At 41.9% G+C, this 18459-nt stretch overlaps 1 protein-coding gene across 2 annotated transcripts in view; it reads left to right on the top strand.

The window, feature by feature from the left end:
* The window catches only part of kdm4aa (lysine (K)-specific demethylase 4A, genome duplicate a), a 49517-nt gene that overhangs the window by 5925 nt on the left and 25133 nt on the right, over positions 1-18459 (top strand). The window contains exons 4-14 of one of the 2 annotated variants that reach the window (XM_039811555.1): positions 894-1008; positions 2107-2300; positions 3340-3389; positions 6013-6116; positions 6282-6419; positions 9338-9570; positions 12000-12163; positions 13972-14348; positions 15169-15265; positions 16158-16342; positions 17769-17973. In XM_039811555.1, coding sequence (XP_039667489.1) covers positions 894-1008; positions 2107-2300; positions 3340-3389; positions 6013-6116; positions 6282-6419; positions 9338-9570; positions 12000-12163; positions 13972-14348; positions 15169-15265; positions 16158-16342; positions 17769-17973 — 1862 coding nt within the window. Of the gene's footprint in view, positions 1-893; positions 1009-2106; positions 2301-3339; positions 3390-6012; positions 6117-6281; positions 6420-9337; positions 9571-11999; positions 12164-13971; positions 14349-15165; positions 15266-16157; positions 16343-17768; positions 17974-18459 lie in introns of both variants that reach the window. The other variant, XM_039811554.1, reaches the window with a different exon arrangement.

Below are 18459 nucleotides of genomic sequence, written 5' to 3'. Positions count from 1 at the left end.
AACTGCTCTTTAATGTTTCATGTAAAGCACTTTGAATTGCCTTGTTGCTGAAAGGTGCTGTAGTAATAAAGTTGCCTCGCCTTCCAACCTCAGCCTGTCAGTCAGTCCCCAGGTCAGAGAAACCACTGTGCCTGCTGCTCGTCTCCGAGGAAGTGTAACGTCAACAGCACTGCGACCGCTTTCATCTCGCCATTAATATTATATCACAGCAAACGCTGTCTGCATCAAGTTATGAAAAACTGTAACCACACTTGAAACCACTTTATCGGCATTTCCGTGACTCACTGTGACTTCAACAAAACTGCAGAGCCGACATAGTTTGCATCGTCTGCAGGTGTGTATGTGTGTGTGTGTGTGTGTGTGTGTGTCAGAGCTCTGCTCTCTGTCAATTTTCAGAGAGGACAGATAAGCTTGCGCTTACGCGCTCTCAGGTAACAAAATTTCAACATTTAACGTGTAAAAAAGAAAAAAAAAAAGGGGGCAAATTTACTGGTCGCACATGTGCAACTGGATGTAAAATTCAGTTGCACACTCTCAAATTTTGGTTGCAAAATGCGACTATTTGGTCACAGTCTGGAGCCCTGGTGTGTTGTATCAGTGTTTTGCCATTGAGAACGAGGTAGCATGCTAGCGGTTAGCCACCTCGTCTCAGCTCCTGACGTAGAAAGCCCTGCAGATTTTGAACAGCTCACCCGGAGACTTAAGGCAGGTTACATTCAGAAACCCGTATCTCACTCAAAACAGCATGGATGTTTTTTTTTTCCAAGTTCGTATGCGTGTGGAAGCACCAGAGACACAAAATAATACCCCAAATCCCAGAAAAAGTGATTTTTTTCATAATATGTACACTTTAAAATACCAAACGAGTTCTCTTCTCGGATTTCTCATTGCAGGTTCTGCAATCCCCGATACGTGGATTTTGGCGAGTTGGAGAGGAAGTTTTGGAAGAACCTGACCTTCAACCACCCCCTTTATGGGGCCGATGTCAGCGGAACACTGTATGATCCAGTGAGTGGTAATCTAGATCTATGACGTTTCGTCAACAGGATTGTTCCGAGGCCGCCGGAAATTCCGCCGGATGTCCCTCGTTTTCGGCTGGATGTCCGTCACCTTTCTCTTTCTTTGTAATGGCGTTCTAAACTCTGGTCGATTCGAGAAACATCCTCCGAGCTAGAACCGACAATCAAATTTTGTTGTGTTTTTTTTTTTTGGAGTAAAATTCTCATCACAAACTCAACAGCTATTTCAATTCCAGAGTCCAAAACAAGTTCTTCTCCCATCCCGGGAAGGCTGTGTGGACTAGCCAGACCCTCCTCCGCAGCGCTGTGGAGGAAGGTTCAAGTCCCCATACGGACCAAAGTATGGTGGTGGACTGGTAGCTGGAGAGGTGCCAGTTCACCTCCTGGGCACTGCCAAGGTGCTCTTGAGCAAGGCACCGAACCCCCAACTGCTCGGGGCTCCTTTCCATGGGCAGCTCCCTCACTCTGACATCTCTCCATTAGTGCATGTATAGGTACTGAGCATGTGTGTGTAATTCAGGGATGTGTGTAATATGTGTAATAAGAACAGAGTGAAAACATTGTAATTTCCCCTTGCGCGAAAGGATACATTACATTACATTTATGCGAGACTAAGTGAGTGGTAATAGGGTGGATAAGGCCACCAACTGGAACTTACATCTCTTCACCGTGTTAAAACAGACCCTTTCGATTTTATGCCCACACACTCAACTGTCTTTGGTTATTGTGCAATTGTGACTTAAGTTCAATTTATTCACAAAAGTTAAAGACAAGTACAATCATAATCACTCACTATTCCCTATATAGTGTTTATTAAATAGTGAACTATATGGGGAACGACCAAACGAGATTTGGGACACTCACTGTAAGTATTGTTGCGTCAGTAGATGTGCCGGTTACGTGTATGTGTGTGACCCCCTGTTGAAGATCTCTGATAGAGTGAATGAAATTAACCACGGAGAATTCAAACACCACTACTATTTCCTATTTCCGTGATAGGGATCCGACACCGCTAAAGATTTTTTTTTATAGTGTGATCAACCTCATTCCAGACCTTACAACCTCTGCTGAATCCCTCCTTTTACAGGATGTGGCTGAATGGAACATCGGCCGCCTCAACACCATTCTGGACACTGTGGAGAACGAGAGCGGGATCAAGATCAAAGGAGTCAACACGCCGTACCTTTACTTTGGGATGTGGAAGAGCGCCTTCGCGTGGCACACGGAGGACATGGATCTGTACAGCATCAACTACCTGCACTTTGGAGAGCCAAAGTCCTGGTACAGTCGTTGACCAAATACCTCGATAATCGATATTGCGGCGATATTGTAGGGTTGACAATTGGTGCTTTCACAAAATATGCACACAATGAGGTTTTTGATAAATAATCATCAGTTATGTTGATATAGTAACTATGTGGGTAAAGGCAAATAATAGAACAGCTAGAACAGTCCAGGAAAAGACAGCAATTGAGCCATATCACGATATTACGATATCCAAAATTTAAGACGATATCTAGCCTCATATATCGATATAGATATATTTATATGCATCTGTAGTTTTTATATTTACCGTAAGAGAACATGGCAAAAAAGTAGGGCTGTGCTCGATTAAAGAAATTCTTAGTCGACTAACACTCATTCAACTGTATCGACTAATCGATTAGTTGATTTAATCGACAGATCTGTAAATCTGAGTTTCTCCACAAAGAGTCATGGAAAAGCACCACTTTAATTCTTGTGTTTACCAGAGATGTGCTCGTATGTTTCTTGGAAATAAGTCATTCAGCATGAAAAAAGCATAAAACATGACTACTCGACTAAAGAAATCTAAGTTGACTAAGACCAAAACGACCGATTAGTCGACTAAGAGGGAGCAGCCCTACAAAAAAGCAAATTGGGAAAGAGAACTTTTATTAGCTAAATGATAGTGCCATGTAAATAAGCTTTGTGTTTGCTGGAGGACATAAATAGAAACGAAAGAAACACATCTGATTTCAGGCCAGTTACTGATGTGTGCAGATTCATTCAGATACACTGAAACATCTTTAATGGAAGATAGAACCCATCAAGATTAAGCTATTTTACTTATCTATTTCTTTGTGCTTTTGCTAATTGTTGATGAATGTATTGGTGGTCCCGGCCTTGAAGTACTACAGTAACCCTGCAATGAATGATGACATTGTTGAGAGCCTCTGTGGTTATTAGGCTTCATTCTCTAAAACATTTGGCCACCATAAGGAAGCATATATCTGTTTTGTCCTGTCAATATCAAAGCCATAATCATATTTGATATACTTGTGTTTGTGTTGCTCTGCAGGTATGTTGTTCCACCGGAGCATGGGAAAAGACTGGAACGACTTGCTAAGGGTACGTGATGGCTTCTTGCTCCTTAGATGGATTTGAATGTGTCACAACAGGCACTTATCCCATTTTGTCTTGAATCCCCTATGAGAATGGATCAGTTACACTATTGTTACTCAGATACATTTTAACCACTGGGTCCCACAACGCCCTTCAGCTTGTCATGCTCAGTGGTTTCAAAGAGGAAGTGCTTCCGGTGAACCTCCACACATATGGAAAGTACCTCTGAAACCACAACAGTAATGCATTTAGGCTACTACAGTAATTATGTTCATGTCCATAACTTCAAATTAGTGCTGTCAAACGATTAAAATATTTAATCGCGATTAATCGGATTAATGTCATAGTTAACTCGCAGTTAATCGCACATTTTGATCTATTCTAAATGTCCCTTGATTTCTTTTTGTCCCACTATTTTTTTTTCTCATTTTAATGCTCGTATCAACATGGAAAAGTGGATGGGCTTGCTTTGTGCTTTTGTCGCCTGGCTTTGACGAGGGGGGGCGGAGAATTGGCATCAGCTGTGTGCTTGGTCATCAAGTGGTATTTCAGACTGGACGTACTGCGATGATAGCTCAGTTCACGACAACAAAACACACAGATCACTTTGGTCTTGTCAATGGAACCATTTGGCAACTTTTTAAAAATAAACTTTCCATTCAGAATCTTATTGGCATCCATTTTCGGCATCTCACGCTCGACATCCACTCAAAACGTAACGTTAGCCTACTACTCTTTGGCCGGCTCGCAAGCCCAAACAAGTGTGTGCGGCGTGCCTGTTGTTTTGTTTCTGGTCTAGCTAGATCCCGTGTGGTGTTGTAGTTTTTCTAACGTTACTAGTTGTTGCAACAGCATGTGAAAAAAACTACAAAGTTTTCTAGGACAAAAAGAACATTAATCTCGCGATAAAAAAATTGACGCCGTTAACATGGGTTTGCGTTAACACCGTTAATAACGCGTTTAACTGACAGCACTACTTAAAATACATACCAGGGCTGATATGCGATAACATTGTTGAATATCGCGATAACGTTATTACTTGGGATAAATAAACTGATGTTAAAGTGTTCTCAGTTCTGCTGCTTTCAGTATTCTGCTAAAATACAACAAACTGCTTGTTGAATTTTTAACAAACGAAAGAAAATCATTTCCAACAATCTTTCATTAACCAAATTTAAAATTGAATTCAATATAAAAGGCAGCAATTAAAAAAGAGTGACATTATACATTTTCCTTTCAACTCTCACACAAAATCTCTAAATGCAGGGTTCAACATTAAGGTTTTTTTTCACTTGTCCGGTCGGGAAAGTAAAAAAAATTATTAAAATTATTAAATTATATAAATTTTGACTGGCTCCTATACAATGTTTGTATAGGAAAGTCAGGAAAAAGTTTAGAAAAACTGTCAAACTTCGGAAGAAAAACTTAAACAAAAACGTAGAACACAATTCTTGATTGGCCAACAGTGTTGTGTGTAACGCGTTATGTAACTACTGTTTCAGGTAAAAAGTAGTGTAACACGCTACCACTGAAAATTTGGTAACAAAACGTAGTTCCTTTTTCAATTCGCCGCAACGTTACTTTTCCCAGGGACAGATTTGACTGCGACACTGCCTTCTCAGCTGCGCGCTCACAAGCTCCGCACGGTACGTGACAGAGGCTGGTAGCAGAGCAATCATGGCAAGTGAGAAGCAGCCAACGCTAACTTTTGAGAGCGTTTTAAGCTTCGTGGCTTTTTGCTGGACGGCGCTCTGCGCGGAGAGCTACACACACACATGCCACTACATCGCTGAGGACTGGCCGTCCTCCAAACAGAGCATGCTAGGCAGACACAAAGCTGACAATCTCACAGGTGGATGCGGTGGAGATGGGCTCATACATAGGCTAGGCTACACGCAGCGGACCGCTGTGGACTTGTGTCGGTCGCACAGACACGCAAGGATTTTCAGAAAAGAGGCTGCATGTGTCTACGACAATGCACGGACCATCGTGGCTGCGCGACCGGTACAAGTCGATACAGACTTGTACACCGTGTAACGCCGATGACCTGCCCATCTGCATTCAACCCGCGCTGGACTCGTTCGTAATGAATCAGCATCAGTCAGTAGAGAATCCAGTCTGCAGCGTAGTTCAGACACTTCACTGATAAACCACAGATTGGCTCTATGGTCAAAGATAGTTTTTGTATAATTAACTTCAGTCTCTGCCAGAGACGCCTGCTTTTAAAAGTAACGTAAAAGTAACGAGTAACGTAAAAAGTTACTTTCCATAGGGGGTAACGAAGTAAAGTAATGGCTTACTTTTTTAAGAAGTAACTAGTAACGAGCAAACTTCCCCAACACTGTTGGCCAACGGCACATTCAAATAAAACGATAATGATACGATGATGCCCGAACGGGCAAGTAGGTATACGGTATTTACTTGCTCAACATGGCGTTTTACTTTCCCCGGGCCATCGGGCAACCGTCATTGTTGAACCCTGGAGTGTCTTTCGCGATATGTCACAGCCTCTTGCGATATGTTTATTGTGCCAGTTGATATGCCGATGACGATAAAAAAAAAAAAAAAACGATACATTGTGCAGCCCTATATTAACTCTGATGTTGTGGATGACTTCCTGTATTTCCAGGTTTCTTTCCAGGGAATGCTCAGAGCTGCGAAGCCTTCTTGCGCCACAAGATGACTTTAATTTCCCCCTCCATCCTGAAGAAATATGGCATACCATTTGAGAAGGTGACCTTTCATTCACTTTGTGTTGACCTCACGTCTTTAACAAACAGGCAGAAAATAAACCTCATGATTAAATATAGTGATAGTGATGCCATGAAGCAATGGTGGAAAGTTTGAAATGAAATGGCGCGTCCGCTCTTGTAATTCTCTGTTCTGTGTGATTTTCAGGTCACGCAGGAGGCCGGCCAGTTCATTGTGACGTTCCCGTTTGGTTATCACGCAGGTTTCAACCATGGCTTCAACTGTGCCGAGTCCACCAACTTTGCCACCCAGCGATGGATTGATTACGGCAAACAGGCGACACTGGTACGTTCATCATTGATTTATTTAAACAGCTGTGAATCTTAGGGTGCATTCACATCTGAGCTGTTTGGTCCTTTTTAGTCTACAGTATATCCACGGCGTTCCACTTCTGGGATTGCTCCGGTGCCGTCGGAAATTCCGCTGGATGGTCATCTTCTTCTTTCTTTGTGTTGGCGTTCTAAACTCCGGTGGCTTTCTGAGGACTATGGTTAACTGCTCCTCAGATCTCTGCAGGGTAAATCCAGACAGCTAGCTAGACTATCTGTCCAATCTGACTTTTCTGTTACACGACTAAAACAACTTTTGAACGTAGACATTTTTCCACCAAAACAAGTTCCTTCCCGAGGCTATTTTGTAGAGGCACCGTGGCTCCGTCCGGCGCTTAGCACCGCCCAAGACTGATTGTGATTCACAGCTGTAGTACCCCTATTTGGTCCGGACCAACAAGGGAAAAAAAGTTGCTGTGTTTAGCTCTGGGCCCTGTTCTTCAAATGTGGCTTTTCCAATACAGGCTAACTGATAACTGCTGTTATCAAGATGAAATAATGTAGTCATTCCCATCCAGCTGATTAGGTTCTTTGAAAGCAGTTTGAGGATTGATTTGTTAATCATGGAGGAAGTTATCTTGAATAACAGCGTGCTCTTATTGTGAAATAAAGGCAAACAAAAAGTAAAGAGTTGGAACCATTATCAGCATTTATATGATTGGCTGAGTGCTGACTGGCTGGAATAGTGTTTTGTGGCTGGTGCACTTCTTTCTGTTTGTTTTCCATTGACACAGCCAGGGCTGTGTATTTACTCAGGATTTATTTTCACTGCACACAGAAAACGGAGAGCTATGTGACCGTGAGGAGATATTTGCTGAATTTGACAAAAAGTTTATTGGATTAACATCACTTACTGCACCTTTTAATGCCACAAATAATACCATCCTTATGATGACAGCCCTCCGCGGTTACGGAGGCTTGACTTTCTCAACAGCCTGTGAGGTGCTTATTAGGGATTACGGTAAAATCTATCCGGAGTGGGTCAGACTGGCCAAGGTAGCCTTACCGGCACAAATTTTTTTCTAGCAGAAACACTGCTGTGGACACACAATCGTCTTGGGTGGCGCTAAGCTCTGGACGCAGCGACGGTGGCTCTGCTAAATAGTCTCGGGAAGGAACTTGTTTTGGTGGAACATTTGCACCCCGCAAAAGAAAACACCACATACAATATTAAATGAAGTTAACTGTTGACACAAACCAGTAACGTGAGCTATTTAAATTAGCTGGATCCATGGTTAAACCTCATTAGCTCTTCCCAGTGTATCTCTGTGTGTACTTCGTCCACAGCAATCCTATCAATCGGTCCTAAAACATCCCAGTTAGAGAGGAAATGCCGTAAACATATTCTTTGCAGTCATTCCCAGAAAGAACCAAGCAGGCCTGACTTGTTGTTTGATCCAAATGTTCTTCAAAAAAATTTTAGCGTGTAGCTTGGTAGTTTGAAGTTTGTTGTTGTTCTGGCAATTACCCTGGACATGAACTGTCGCCGATTCAGACTATGGTCCAGCTTACTTTCAATAGCTGGACTCTTGCTGGTTTTAGGCTTAAGGACTTAACAGTTCCAGATGATTTTTTTAACCAGCTTTGAAGAACCATAAAATCCCCATGCCAAATCGTCAACATTATAATCTAATCTGGATTGAACTCCCGCTGATTTATTGACACTTCCCGTGATCAGCAGATGGATGTAATAGTAGATTATCTTTTGATCACAAACAGTATCTGTCATTATAAAACACTCGTTTTTGCTTTCACACCACAGACGCACCACATAGAGTGTGACTGGACGCACACAGAGACCCTTCTTTACAAATAGTCTTGGTCCTGTTGTTTGGCATCCTCAAGGCTTTAATTGACAGCTTTTACACCAGCCTAAATGAACCAAAAGAATGAGCAATCAAAACCGACTTTAAAGTGAACTAAACCAAATATCAAGTGTTCATTAAACAATATGCGATATGGAAGTCTGTGTTGGATGGAACGTGCAAATTATTATTCTGTTTTTAAAGCCTTACCAGTAGCAATGCTACAATGTCGGGCTCATCCTGTCCAGGTTAAAATATTTTTTAAAGGGGAACTATACAGTAGCTTAATGTACCTTAACTGAACAGCTTCGGAGTGAATGGTTATATGACTTTTTTCGGGTTGAATGGTGGTCGTCTTGCTTCGCCCTAGCACCTGTGAGGGGAAAAACCATCCTTGCAACTTTCGGCCTGCTAGCCGCCGGCCTCAGCGTCAGGAAGTATCGCGTGAGATCAGGTCTCGCGATGTAACGAATTGCTTCACGGCACTGCACACATACGCCCATTCAGGAACCGGCCAACAAGGTAGCGCTGCAGTTTTTCACACTAAGCAGAAAGCTAGGAAAGCATTGTCGGAAAAGAAAGAGGAAACGGCAGACTGACCGAGTGAGGACTCCGACACAAGTAAACATAGGAGCTGCCAAATATCTATTCCCAAGCTGTAGGGGGAGCTCTAGAGAGAAACCTGCGAGCAAAAAGAGAGAAAACGGCGAAGAAATGGCCAAAACTGCATAGCGCCCCTTTAACCTAACATTCTGAGGATCATCCTCTGAATATCTAGTCTATATCAACAATGTTTCATCAACAGCATTGTTCCGTTGCCGCCGGAAATACGGAAACTATCCCGTAAGTGAACCGCCATGGATATAGACCAATACACTTTTGATGACAAAGTAACCACAGCGTGTGGAGGAAGGTCTAGCAATGCGAGACTACTGAATATCGGAATGACTCCAGAGAACACTATCAGCCCCCAGAGTGAATGCAACTGTTCCCAAAGCTTTGTTTCGCGCTGCTCAGACTACCATGGATGAAACCTAGACTAAAATGTTGATTTGTGTGCTCCTTCCAGTGTTCGTGCCGGCAGGACATGGTGAAGATCTCCATGGATGTCTTTGTACGCAAATTTCAGCCCGACCGTTACAAACTGTGGAAGGCGGGGAAAGACAACGCTCCCATCGACCACTCCAAACCCACACCAGAGGCTGCTGTGTTCCTGAAAGAAGACAAGAGCGAGCCTTCAAAAGAGACTCCCAGTGAAGCCGGATCTGAGGAGCCCGCTACCCCCGTCCAGGAGGACAAAAGGTCTGGGTTCACACTCGCTACTAACACAGCTCAATTACCTAATTTATAGCTGTATTCAAACTATTTTTTGGCATATTTTCATCACAACCCATGTTACATGAGTAATTAAATCGCTCAATTGCTTTTGGTCAGTTCAGTTTTAAGATTCGTGGTCACTGAGGCTACATTTACATTGCTACGTTTTGGTTTCCAAGCAGATTTTTAAGCCACGCCCAAACCGCACATCTCATCAACATTCTGGTATACTGGGCATAAACAGGAGGCAGCATGTAGACTCCGCCTGTTGCTGGTACTTGCCATGGTAACGTTAGCAGCTTATTCCCCTTTCACACCACCTACCAGAGTCGGGCTAGGGTGGTATTCAAACCAAGCCAGTCTACATGGGTATATCCCAGGTCGTGATAGATAGATAGATAGATAGATAGATAGATAGATAGATAGATAGATAGATAGATAGATAGATAGATAGATAGATAGATAGATAGATAGATAGATAGATAGATAGATAGATAGATAGATAGATAGATAGATAGATAGATAGATAGATAGATAGATAGATAGATAGATAGATAGATAGATAGATAGATAGATAGATAGATAGATAGATAGATAGATAGATAGATAGATAGATAGATAGATAGATAGATGATAGATAGATAGATAGAAAGATAGATAGATAGATAGATAGATAGATAGATAGATAGATAGATAGATAGATAGATAGATAGATAGATAGATAGATAGATAGATAGATAGATAGATAGATAGATAGATAGATAGATAGATAGATAGATAGATAGATAGATAGATAGATAGATAGATAGATAGATAGATAGATAGATAGATAGATAGATAGATAGATAGATAGATAGATAGATAGATAGATAGATAGATAGATAGATAGATAGATAGATAGATAGATAGATAGATAGATAGATAGATAGATAGATAGATAGATAGATAGATAGATAGATAGATTTTTATTGATCCCAAAAAAATGGGAAATTACGGTGTTGCAGCAGCAAAATATCAGACACACAGCACACATACAGAATATACATGAAATAATAGGATACAATATACATGAAATAATAATAGAATACAATACAATACCTGGGTCAACCCGGGAGCAATGCATAACCATTACATTTATTATTACATTTATTTATTATATACATATATATACACATACATACACACATATACACACACACACACACACACACACACACACACACACACACACACAAACACACAATATACAGTGAAAGCACAGTGAGACAACATTCATGTTGTTGTTTTTTCAAAGTGTGCGGCGAACGTCGGCGGCGACCTGTGACGACTGCCCCACTGTCATTTCCAACCAATCACATGATTTGTCCCGCCCCGGCTGTTAGCGACCCAGGTTGTGCGCAATTCACATTGAAATCGACCCTAGTCTACCCTGATCAAACCCACCTGGTGACCTGGGTCACGAAGCCGAGTAGATGGAGTAGGGTTACCCCATTCACACACACAGTCGACCTGGTATAGCATAGTATATTTTATTTATTTTACACCAAAACGTAGTAATGTAAATGTAGCTTGACAATGTAGCTCGTTCACTTTTTTTCTAAGCGAAGTGAACCACAGTCAATTCACTGTTCATACTGCCACAACTTTCAGTGCTGATTTTGACTGGCTTCCGTTCAGTACTGTGGTGGGAGAAGTACTCAGCTCTTTTACTTAAAGTGCTCATATTATGTTAATTTTCAGGTTCATAATTGTATTTAGAGGTTATATCAGAATATGTTTACATGGTTAAATTTTTTTTAAAACACCATATTTTTGTTGTACTGCACATTGCTGCAGCTCCTCTTTTCACCCTGTGTGTTTAGCTCTCTGTTTTAGCTACAGAATGAGGCATCTCACTTCTGTACCATCTTTGTTGGGATTCACACATGCGCAGTAGCTAGGTAAGGACTACTAGCCAGTCAGAAGCAGAGTATGAGGGCATGCCACGCTAGCAGCTAGGCGAGCATTATAACATGTGTTACAAAGGGACGCACGTTTGTCTCTGAAGTAAAGGCTGGACTACAATAGAGCTGTTTGGAGCAGTTGGTGAACAGTGTTTTCTGTTGGAGATGGTAAGTCCCTTTGGGGTGGACTTTGGGCTTTTTCACTTTGTAAACCTGTAACGTGCACAACAAAGATATATAACACAATAAAGGAAAGGGAAAAAGCCAAAAAGCACAATATGAGCACTTAATACTGCAGGGTAAAAATAAAAAAAAAAGTAAAAGTCTTTCAAAGTCTTACTTATGTAAAAGTACAACAAGTATTTGCATCAAAATATGCTTAAAGTACCGAAAGTAAAGATGCTCATTATGCAGAATGTTTCCCTGTGAGTCCTGTCTGACATGTCTTCACTAATGTCTCCCATGCATCAGTCCGAAGCCTCAGACTGGGACAAAGCGTCAGCTGGAAGCTGTCCAAGCCTCTGAAGACATCAAACCTGAGCTGACCGTGAAGGAGACTGAGGAGGTGGAGCCAAAGAAGGCCAAGCTGTCACGCAAGGAGTCTCCAACTAAAGTCCCTGTCAAGCCAGATAAAGGTACAGTACAGTTTGTAGAGATCTTATGTCAGTTTGGGGGTTTTGTGTTAAGTGAAAAAAAAAAAAAAAAAAAATCATCCTATGAATAGAAACGGATCTTTAAACCCTATTTGGTACATTTTTAAGATGAGAGCATGTATTCTACGTGATCAAAGCTCTCTTTTGAGCTTATTGTCACATCTCCCCTTACATTTTTGGGGTTTTTGGTGCTATGGTGTTGCATCTTTTGGAGTTAGAATTGGCCCTACAACTGGTGAATATATAGGCTATACTCTAAAGAATTCAGTTGCCTCAGATAGCTATTATGGTATTTTCTTTTATTATAATGTGTTTCAAAATTGGACATACATACCTACCCACCTGAGTTTCTTTGTTTTCATCATAAGAAATGTTTTTTAGGTCAAACAGACCACTACATCTTAAGAGACCGCTGCAGTCACTCTCCCAGCTTTATTTTCCATAATAAACTCCAGTTATCAGATTTGAAGCATGTAGTAACAAGCACAGTATATTCTGATGATGAGTGGAGCTTATTGTTTAGGGTGTAGACCTAATTAGAGTGGATTACGTAAATCCCGCAGTAATTATTTGTTTCATATAAAGAACTGGAACATAGTGAGCCAACGTCCTGTAACGGTTCAGGACAATCAAGTAGTGTAAGTAGTCGCAATAATGTACTTTGTCACGGCATAACCAACTCTGGGACTGCTCGCTCTCGTTTTGTCTAGGTTTCACAACAGAGCTTGGTTGTTGGTATTTTTATTTATTTTTTAATTAAGTTTTGCCATAGGTGTTATACAAATAATTACAAAAACCCACAAACCTTACATAACCCAAATGAGTGTAAGAGACATGTAACATACAGTATACAAAGACAATTTGACATATATAAACAGAGCTTGTGTACACAAAGAACATAAAACATATAAAGACAGTATTTGACTAAACGCTACAGGGGACAGTTTACAATGGGGGTGGGGGAGGTGCGTGTGTGTGCATGAATAGGCGTGTAAGTGTATGTATGATAAGTGTTTTTGTGATTAGAGTATGAAATGTTATGAGTCCTGGTACTGTGTTATAGATATGAGAGGGAGTCAGTATGACGTTTTGAGTATGATGGGAGTGGGGTGGGGGTCGAGCTTGGTAGGCTAACAAACACCCATTGTTTTAAATGGCCAAACACGCACCTTTCAAAATGTTTTTTTGCGCCGAATCAAATGTTTTCTGGTCACGATTCATCTCGTAGCTGGTTGGCTTGGTTCCAGACGTATAAGCAATATTTGAAACGTCAATGGAACAATTGAACGGGTGAGCTCTATTCTGCCAAAAAGTGAGAACTCACGCCAAGGCAAAAGGCAGTAACTTCCACATTATCAATATATGGCTGCTGATCACAATTTACAAAATCATTATAGTAACACCTGTATAAAATGTAGTGATCATGGCATATATGTCTGATGATTTACAATGACTTTTAGCCATCTACTTAATGCTATTCTGTACCCCTAACTCAGTTTGAGAGTTCCAAAACAAAGTCAAAGAGCGGTAACTGGTGTTACGGTGTTCTGCCTTGGTTTCTCGTGGCCTTTTGGAAGTTACTGTTAAGACAAACCATTATTTTCTCGAAATAAAACCAACGAAATTGACTCAAGATGCTTATCCACAGGATAAAGGATGTCTTGAATGTCCCAAAAAATATCTTGAACTCCTTTTTTTCACTTCTGCTTTGAGCTCTGTGACGCAGATGGGCCACACCCACCCCAGTCAAGCGGCCAACGACTAATACCATTGCTGTATTATTCTTTCAGACACAGTAAAAGTCAAGACGGAGCCTAAGAAGGAGAAAGAGACCAAGCCTCAGACTAAATCCCAGTCCAAAGCCAGTGCGAAGAAAACCTCACACAGACAAAGCGCGTCCAAAAAAGAGAAGAACGGCGTGTCGGCTGCAGACGTCGGTCCGCCCGAGCCCGTGGCTGTGTGCTCTGAGGAGGGAGCTCAGCTGGACAGCGGCTGCAGCCCGGCACACAAGGTGTTCCAGAGGACGCTGAGCCCCGCAGACGTCCTGCACGTTCACAGCTACGCCAAAGGAGACTACGGAGAGGGAGAAGCCCCGCCTAAGGAGGAGAAGAAGAGTGAGGGCAGTGACACGGAGACGGAGAAAGACAGCAGACATGTTAGCAAAGCAGTGAGTGGACACAGATGGTAGAGGGCTGGGTATGGTTAAAAAAAGAAATTGTGACTTTGATACAGGTTAGGGTTAGGGTTAAGGGGTCAGGGCTGTCAAACTCAACTACCCAGAGGGCCACACTGGAAAACAAGATTCACATCAAGGGCCAGACATGTTTAGTTTATTGATAGGCTTTTATTTAATTGAAAAAGTAAAATATATTTGACTGTATTATTGCATGTGTCATATAGTCTTATCACTCACAGTTTGGTCAACATAAAGTCCTAAAGAAGTCAGGAGAAAGTTCCTCAGCCATCATAGATAAGAAGCGCCCAAAAACGTCGGAAAAAGTGAAACGTCAGAAAGAATTACAAAAATGTAAGCAAAAGTGACAAAAACGTCAGAAAAAGTGACAAAAACTAGGCTGGCCAAAATGTATTGTGAACCTAAATTGAAATGCGGGCCGGATCATAATCTGCGAGGGGCCGGATTTGGCCCGCGGGCCTTGAGTTTGACACATGTGGGTTAGACTCACCTCCAGCGGAGGGTCTGGCAAAGCGAGACTACTAGGAGCCAAACCCAAACCAGCTCTAAAAGTGATCAGTAAAATTTTTAAAATCAATTCTCAAGCGAACAGGGAGCCAATGGAGAGAAGCCAGCTTTGGGGTTATGTGATGTGTCGTCTCTTAGAACCAGTGAGAAGCCTAGCTACTGCGTTCTGAACCAGTTAGAGGCGAGAGAGTGACCTTTGGTTGATGCCAGAATGGAAGGTATGGTCTCTTGGAAGGCTTGTCCAGCCTGGATGCTGATAGTAACAGTGTCTGTGTCTCTCCAGCAGGTGGCAGAAGAGTTGGCTGCAGATGGAGAGCTGGAGAGCGATCTAGGGCAGCTGCCAGGCCACCATCCGCTCATAAAGGACGGCATGAGTGATGAAGGTCTGTCCCATTTGCTGCAACAACTTCACTGGGATGCCTCACCATCATGCTTTATATTGGCTGAATATAAAAAACCCAATTTTATTTGTTTTTACAGTTTCTTTATTGATTTTTTTGCACTCACAGGTAGTACATTACAACTTTTGTTTAACAAGTCCCCCTTCCCTGACCCAAGCCATAATACGCATATAAATAAAAAAAATTTAAAAAAGAATTGCACCTTTGCTATCACCCTCCAAGACATGCCTCAGTCCTTTCTCCTTCTGGGGTACACCACTTGTTTTTATTTAAGGTATCCTGTCCCACATTTTAGGTAACAATTAAAATAGCGCCACATCATCACATACTCTTCACCATACCTAGAGATTTGCATGGTTTTATTTCAGTTAGCCTGATAGCTGGTTTGATTTGCATTGAGAGATTATTTTATGGACCCCATGCCAGTGCCAATCTCTAGGTACGGTGAAGGGTATGTGATGATGTGGAGCTATTTTAATTCCAAAGGCCAAGGGAACTTTATCAGGATGCATAGTATCCTGGATCCATGAAATAACTGGCCTTTAAAAATAAAAATCGGCCTGCCTCTATGGGAATTTAACATAGCGGTGTACTCCCTTATGCCGCCTGTATTATTATGGAAGAACATTTATTTATTTACGATACATTACATTATTCATTCACAAAGAAAATTGGTGTCCTTTTAAAGGTTGGATTTTTCCTCTTTTTTTTTTTTTAATTAAGGCATTGAGATCAATTTCCAAAAGATGATTTATTTTATTCCTCTTTCTAGTCAACTTTAGCATGGGTGTATTCACTTATGCTGAGCACTGCTAGTTGTTATTTGATCTGCATGTGTATGCTAACTTTGCTGCTGTTCATCTTTGTCCCTCAGAGGCTCCAGAGGAGGCCCCCCCAGTAGAGGAGGGCGGCCTGGAAGGAGAGAGCTGGGCTAAACCTCTGGCCCACCTGTGGCAGAACAGACCTCCCAACCTGAAGAAAGAGAGAGAGTACAACCAGCTCATGGAATCCAAACCTCCGTACTGCTCCATCTGCAGGCTGTTTCACACCTACCAGCAGGTAACCGGCGGTACCAGAGCAGACTCCACTCGCCAGTCATTACCGGTCCGCTATAGACCATGCACTATGGAGACATGCAGTCATTAAGCTTTTCTGACTTTAGCAAGCTACATGTGACAATATAAACACTGTAGCATAGAAAATAAAAAATAAAAAAAACACTGCAGTAGCCTGCCTGGACCAATCATAGTCCGAGTGATGTGATCCAGAGCCGAGAGTAGAAACAACCGTTGAAACCAGAGCGGTTAGAACAGTGTATACGTTTACCTCATTATTTGACGCTTTGGCCACGTTTAAAGGTGCAGTAGGTAGGATTGTGAAGATCCAGGATTTAGCCAAATAATTTGAACATCGACAACTTCTCAGTCCCTCCCCACCCCTTTCTGCTAAAGCCCAAACGGTCTCCTAAGCCCCTCCCCCCACGAGGGAGAATGAATGCGTGTGCCTGAGCAGTGATTGACACGCAGTTAGACACCTCCCTCCCCTGGCCCTGATTGGTGCATCTGAACAGGGAGCTGTGGATTTTTGCAAATCGCACTACAGGTTGTAGGTGGTGCCAGAGGAGCCGGATTTTCTTTTTTTTATGACCTGCTTCATGTAGTTCTTCTCAAACATAGGATCAGTTTCAGGAAATATGACAGAAAGTTAGTTTTATAAGGATTACCTACTGCATCTTTAACATGAAAATTCAACATTTCAACATTATAAATGTGACAGAAAATACGGAAAAGCATCATAGGTCTCCTTTAAATATATATCTATCAATTTCAATTTTATTCATAGTGTCAAATCATAACAAGAGTTTTCTCAACACACTTTACAGATAGAGTATGTCTAGACCACGCTCTATAATTTACAAAGACCGAACAATTCCCACCCCCGAAGAGCAAGCATTTGGTGCAACAGTGGTGAGGAAAGACCTCGACAGAGCCAGGCTCTTGGGGAGCACCTGCCGCTGCCGGTTGGGACACAGAGACACTGATACAGATATACAGATATAAAGAAGTATGAGTCATAATAATCGTAGCAGTTGGTATGATGAACAGTGGCCATTATATCATATCTATGACTACATATAATGTCATGGAGGCATAGTTCTGCCATTTCCTTTTTAAAATCTGGGTTGTTTGTTGCTATGAACGTGTATAGGATCAAGTGCCAACAACTAGCCTAGCTTTAGCTCAAGAGTCTGACCAATAATCACTTATATTATTACAATTTGGCACATTTAAACAAAATCAACGACTACCATCAACAGTCATACCCCTTAAGACCTTAACTAATGTTAGCAGTTAATTGCGGTTAAGCAAAGAAACTGCGATCATGTAAAATAATTGACAATTATGAACTGATTTGTAATACGTTGAATAGGATATTACTTGCTGATATTAAGCTCCGTGTTTCTGCGTGCTGTGCCTGCCGTCAGACCGAGTGTGGGAACAGCGGAGACAAGCCTGTCATGGTGGCTGGCGGGCGGATGCGGACCAAACCTCTGATCCCAGAGATGTGTTTCACCACCACCACGGAGGAGGACTCCGAGTGCGAGGAGCAGCCCGTCACGCCTCATCTGGAGGAAGATGGAACCAGCCTCCTCATCAGCTGCTCTCAGTGCAGCATCCGGGTTCACACCAGTCAGTACACACACACACACACACACACACACACACATATACACACACACACACACATATACACACACACGCACTAGGGTTGCACGATATGAGGAAAATGCGATAATGTTGTTGAATATCGCGATACATAAACAGATGTTAAAGTGTACTCAGTTCTGCATTTCGGCGGCTTCCAGTATTTTGCTAAAACACAGCAAGTGGAATTTGAAATAAACGAAAGGAAATTATATACATTTTTTAATTGAACAAATTGAACATTGAATTGAATATAAAATTGGCACCACAAAAAAAAAAAGTGAGTGCAGTTTTCTACTGATATTGTCTTTCAACTAACACAATGCTGAGTGTCTTTCCCGATACGTGGCAGCCTTTCGCGATGTGTTTTATCGCACCAGTTGATATCGCGATGACGATAAAAAGCCAATATATTGTGCAAGCCTAACACACACACACACACACACACACACACACACACACACACACACA

The sequence above is a fragment of the Perca fluviatilis genome, chromosome 9, assembly GCF_010015445.1.
Source record: "Perca fluviatilis chromosome 9, GENO_Pfluv_1.0, whole genome shotgun sequence".
NCBI lineage: Eukaryota > Metazoa > Chordata > Actinopteri > Perciformes > Percidae > Perca > Perca fluviatilis.
The sequence above is the reverse complement of the archived record's forward strand: the minus strand, read 5'-3'. Positions and strand labels throughout refer to the sequence as shown.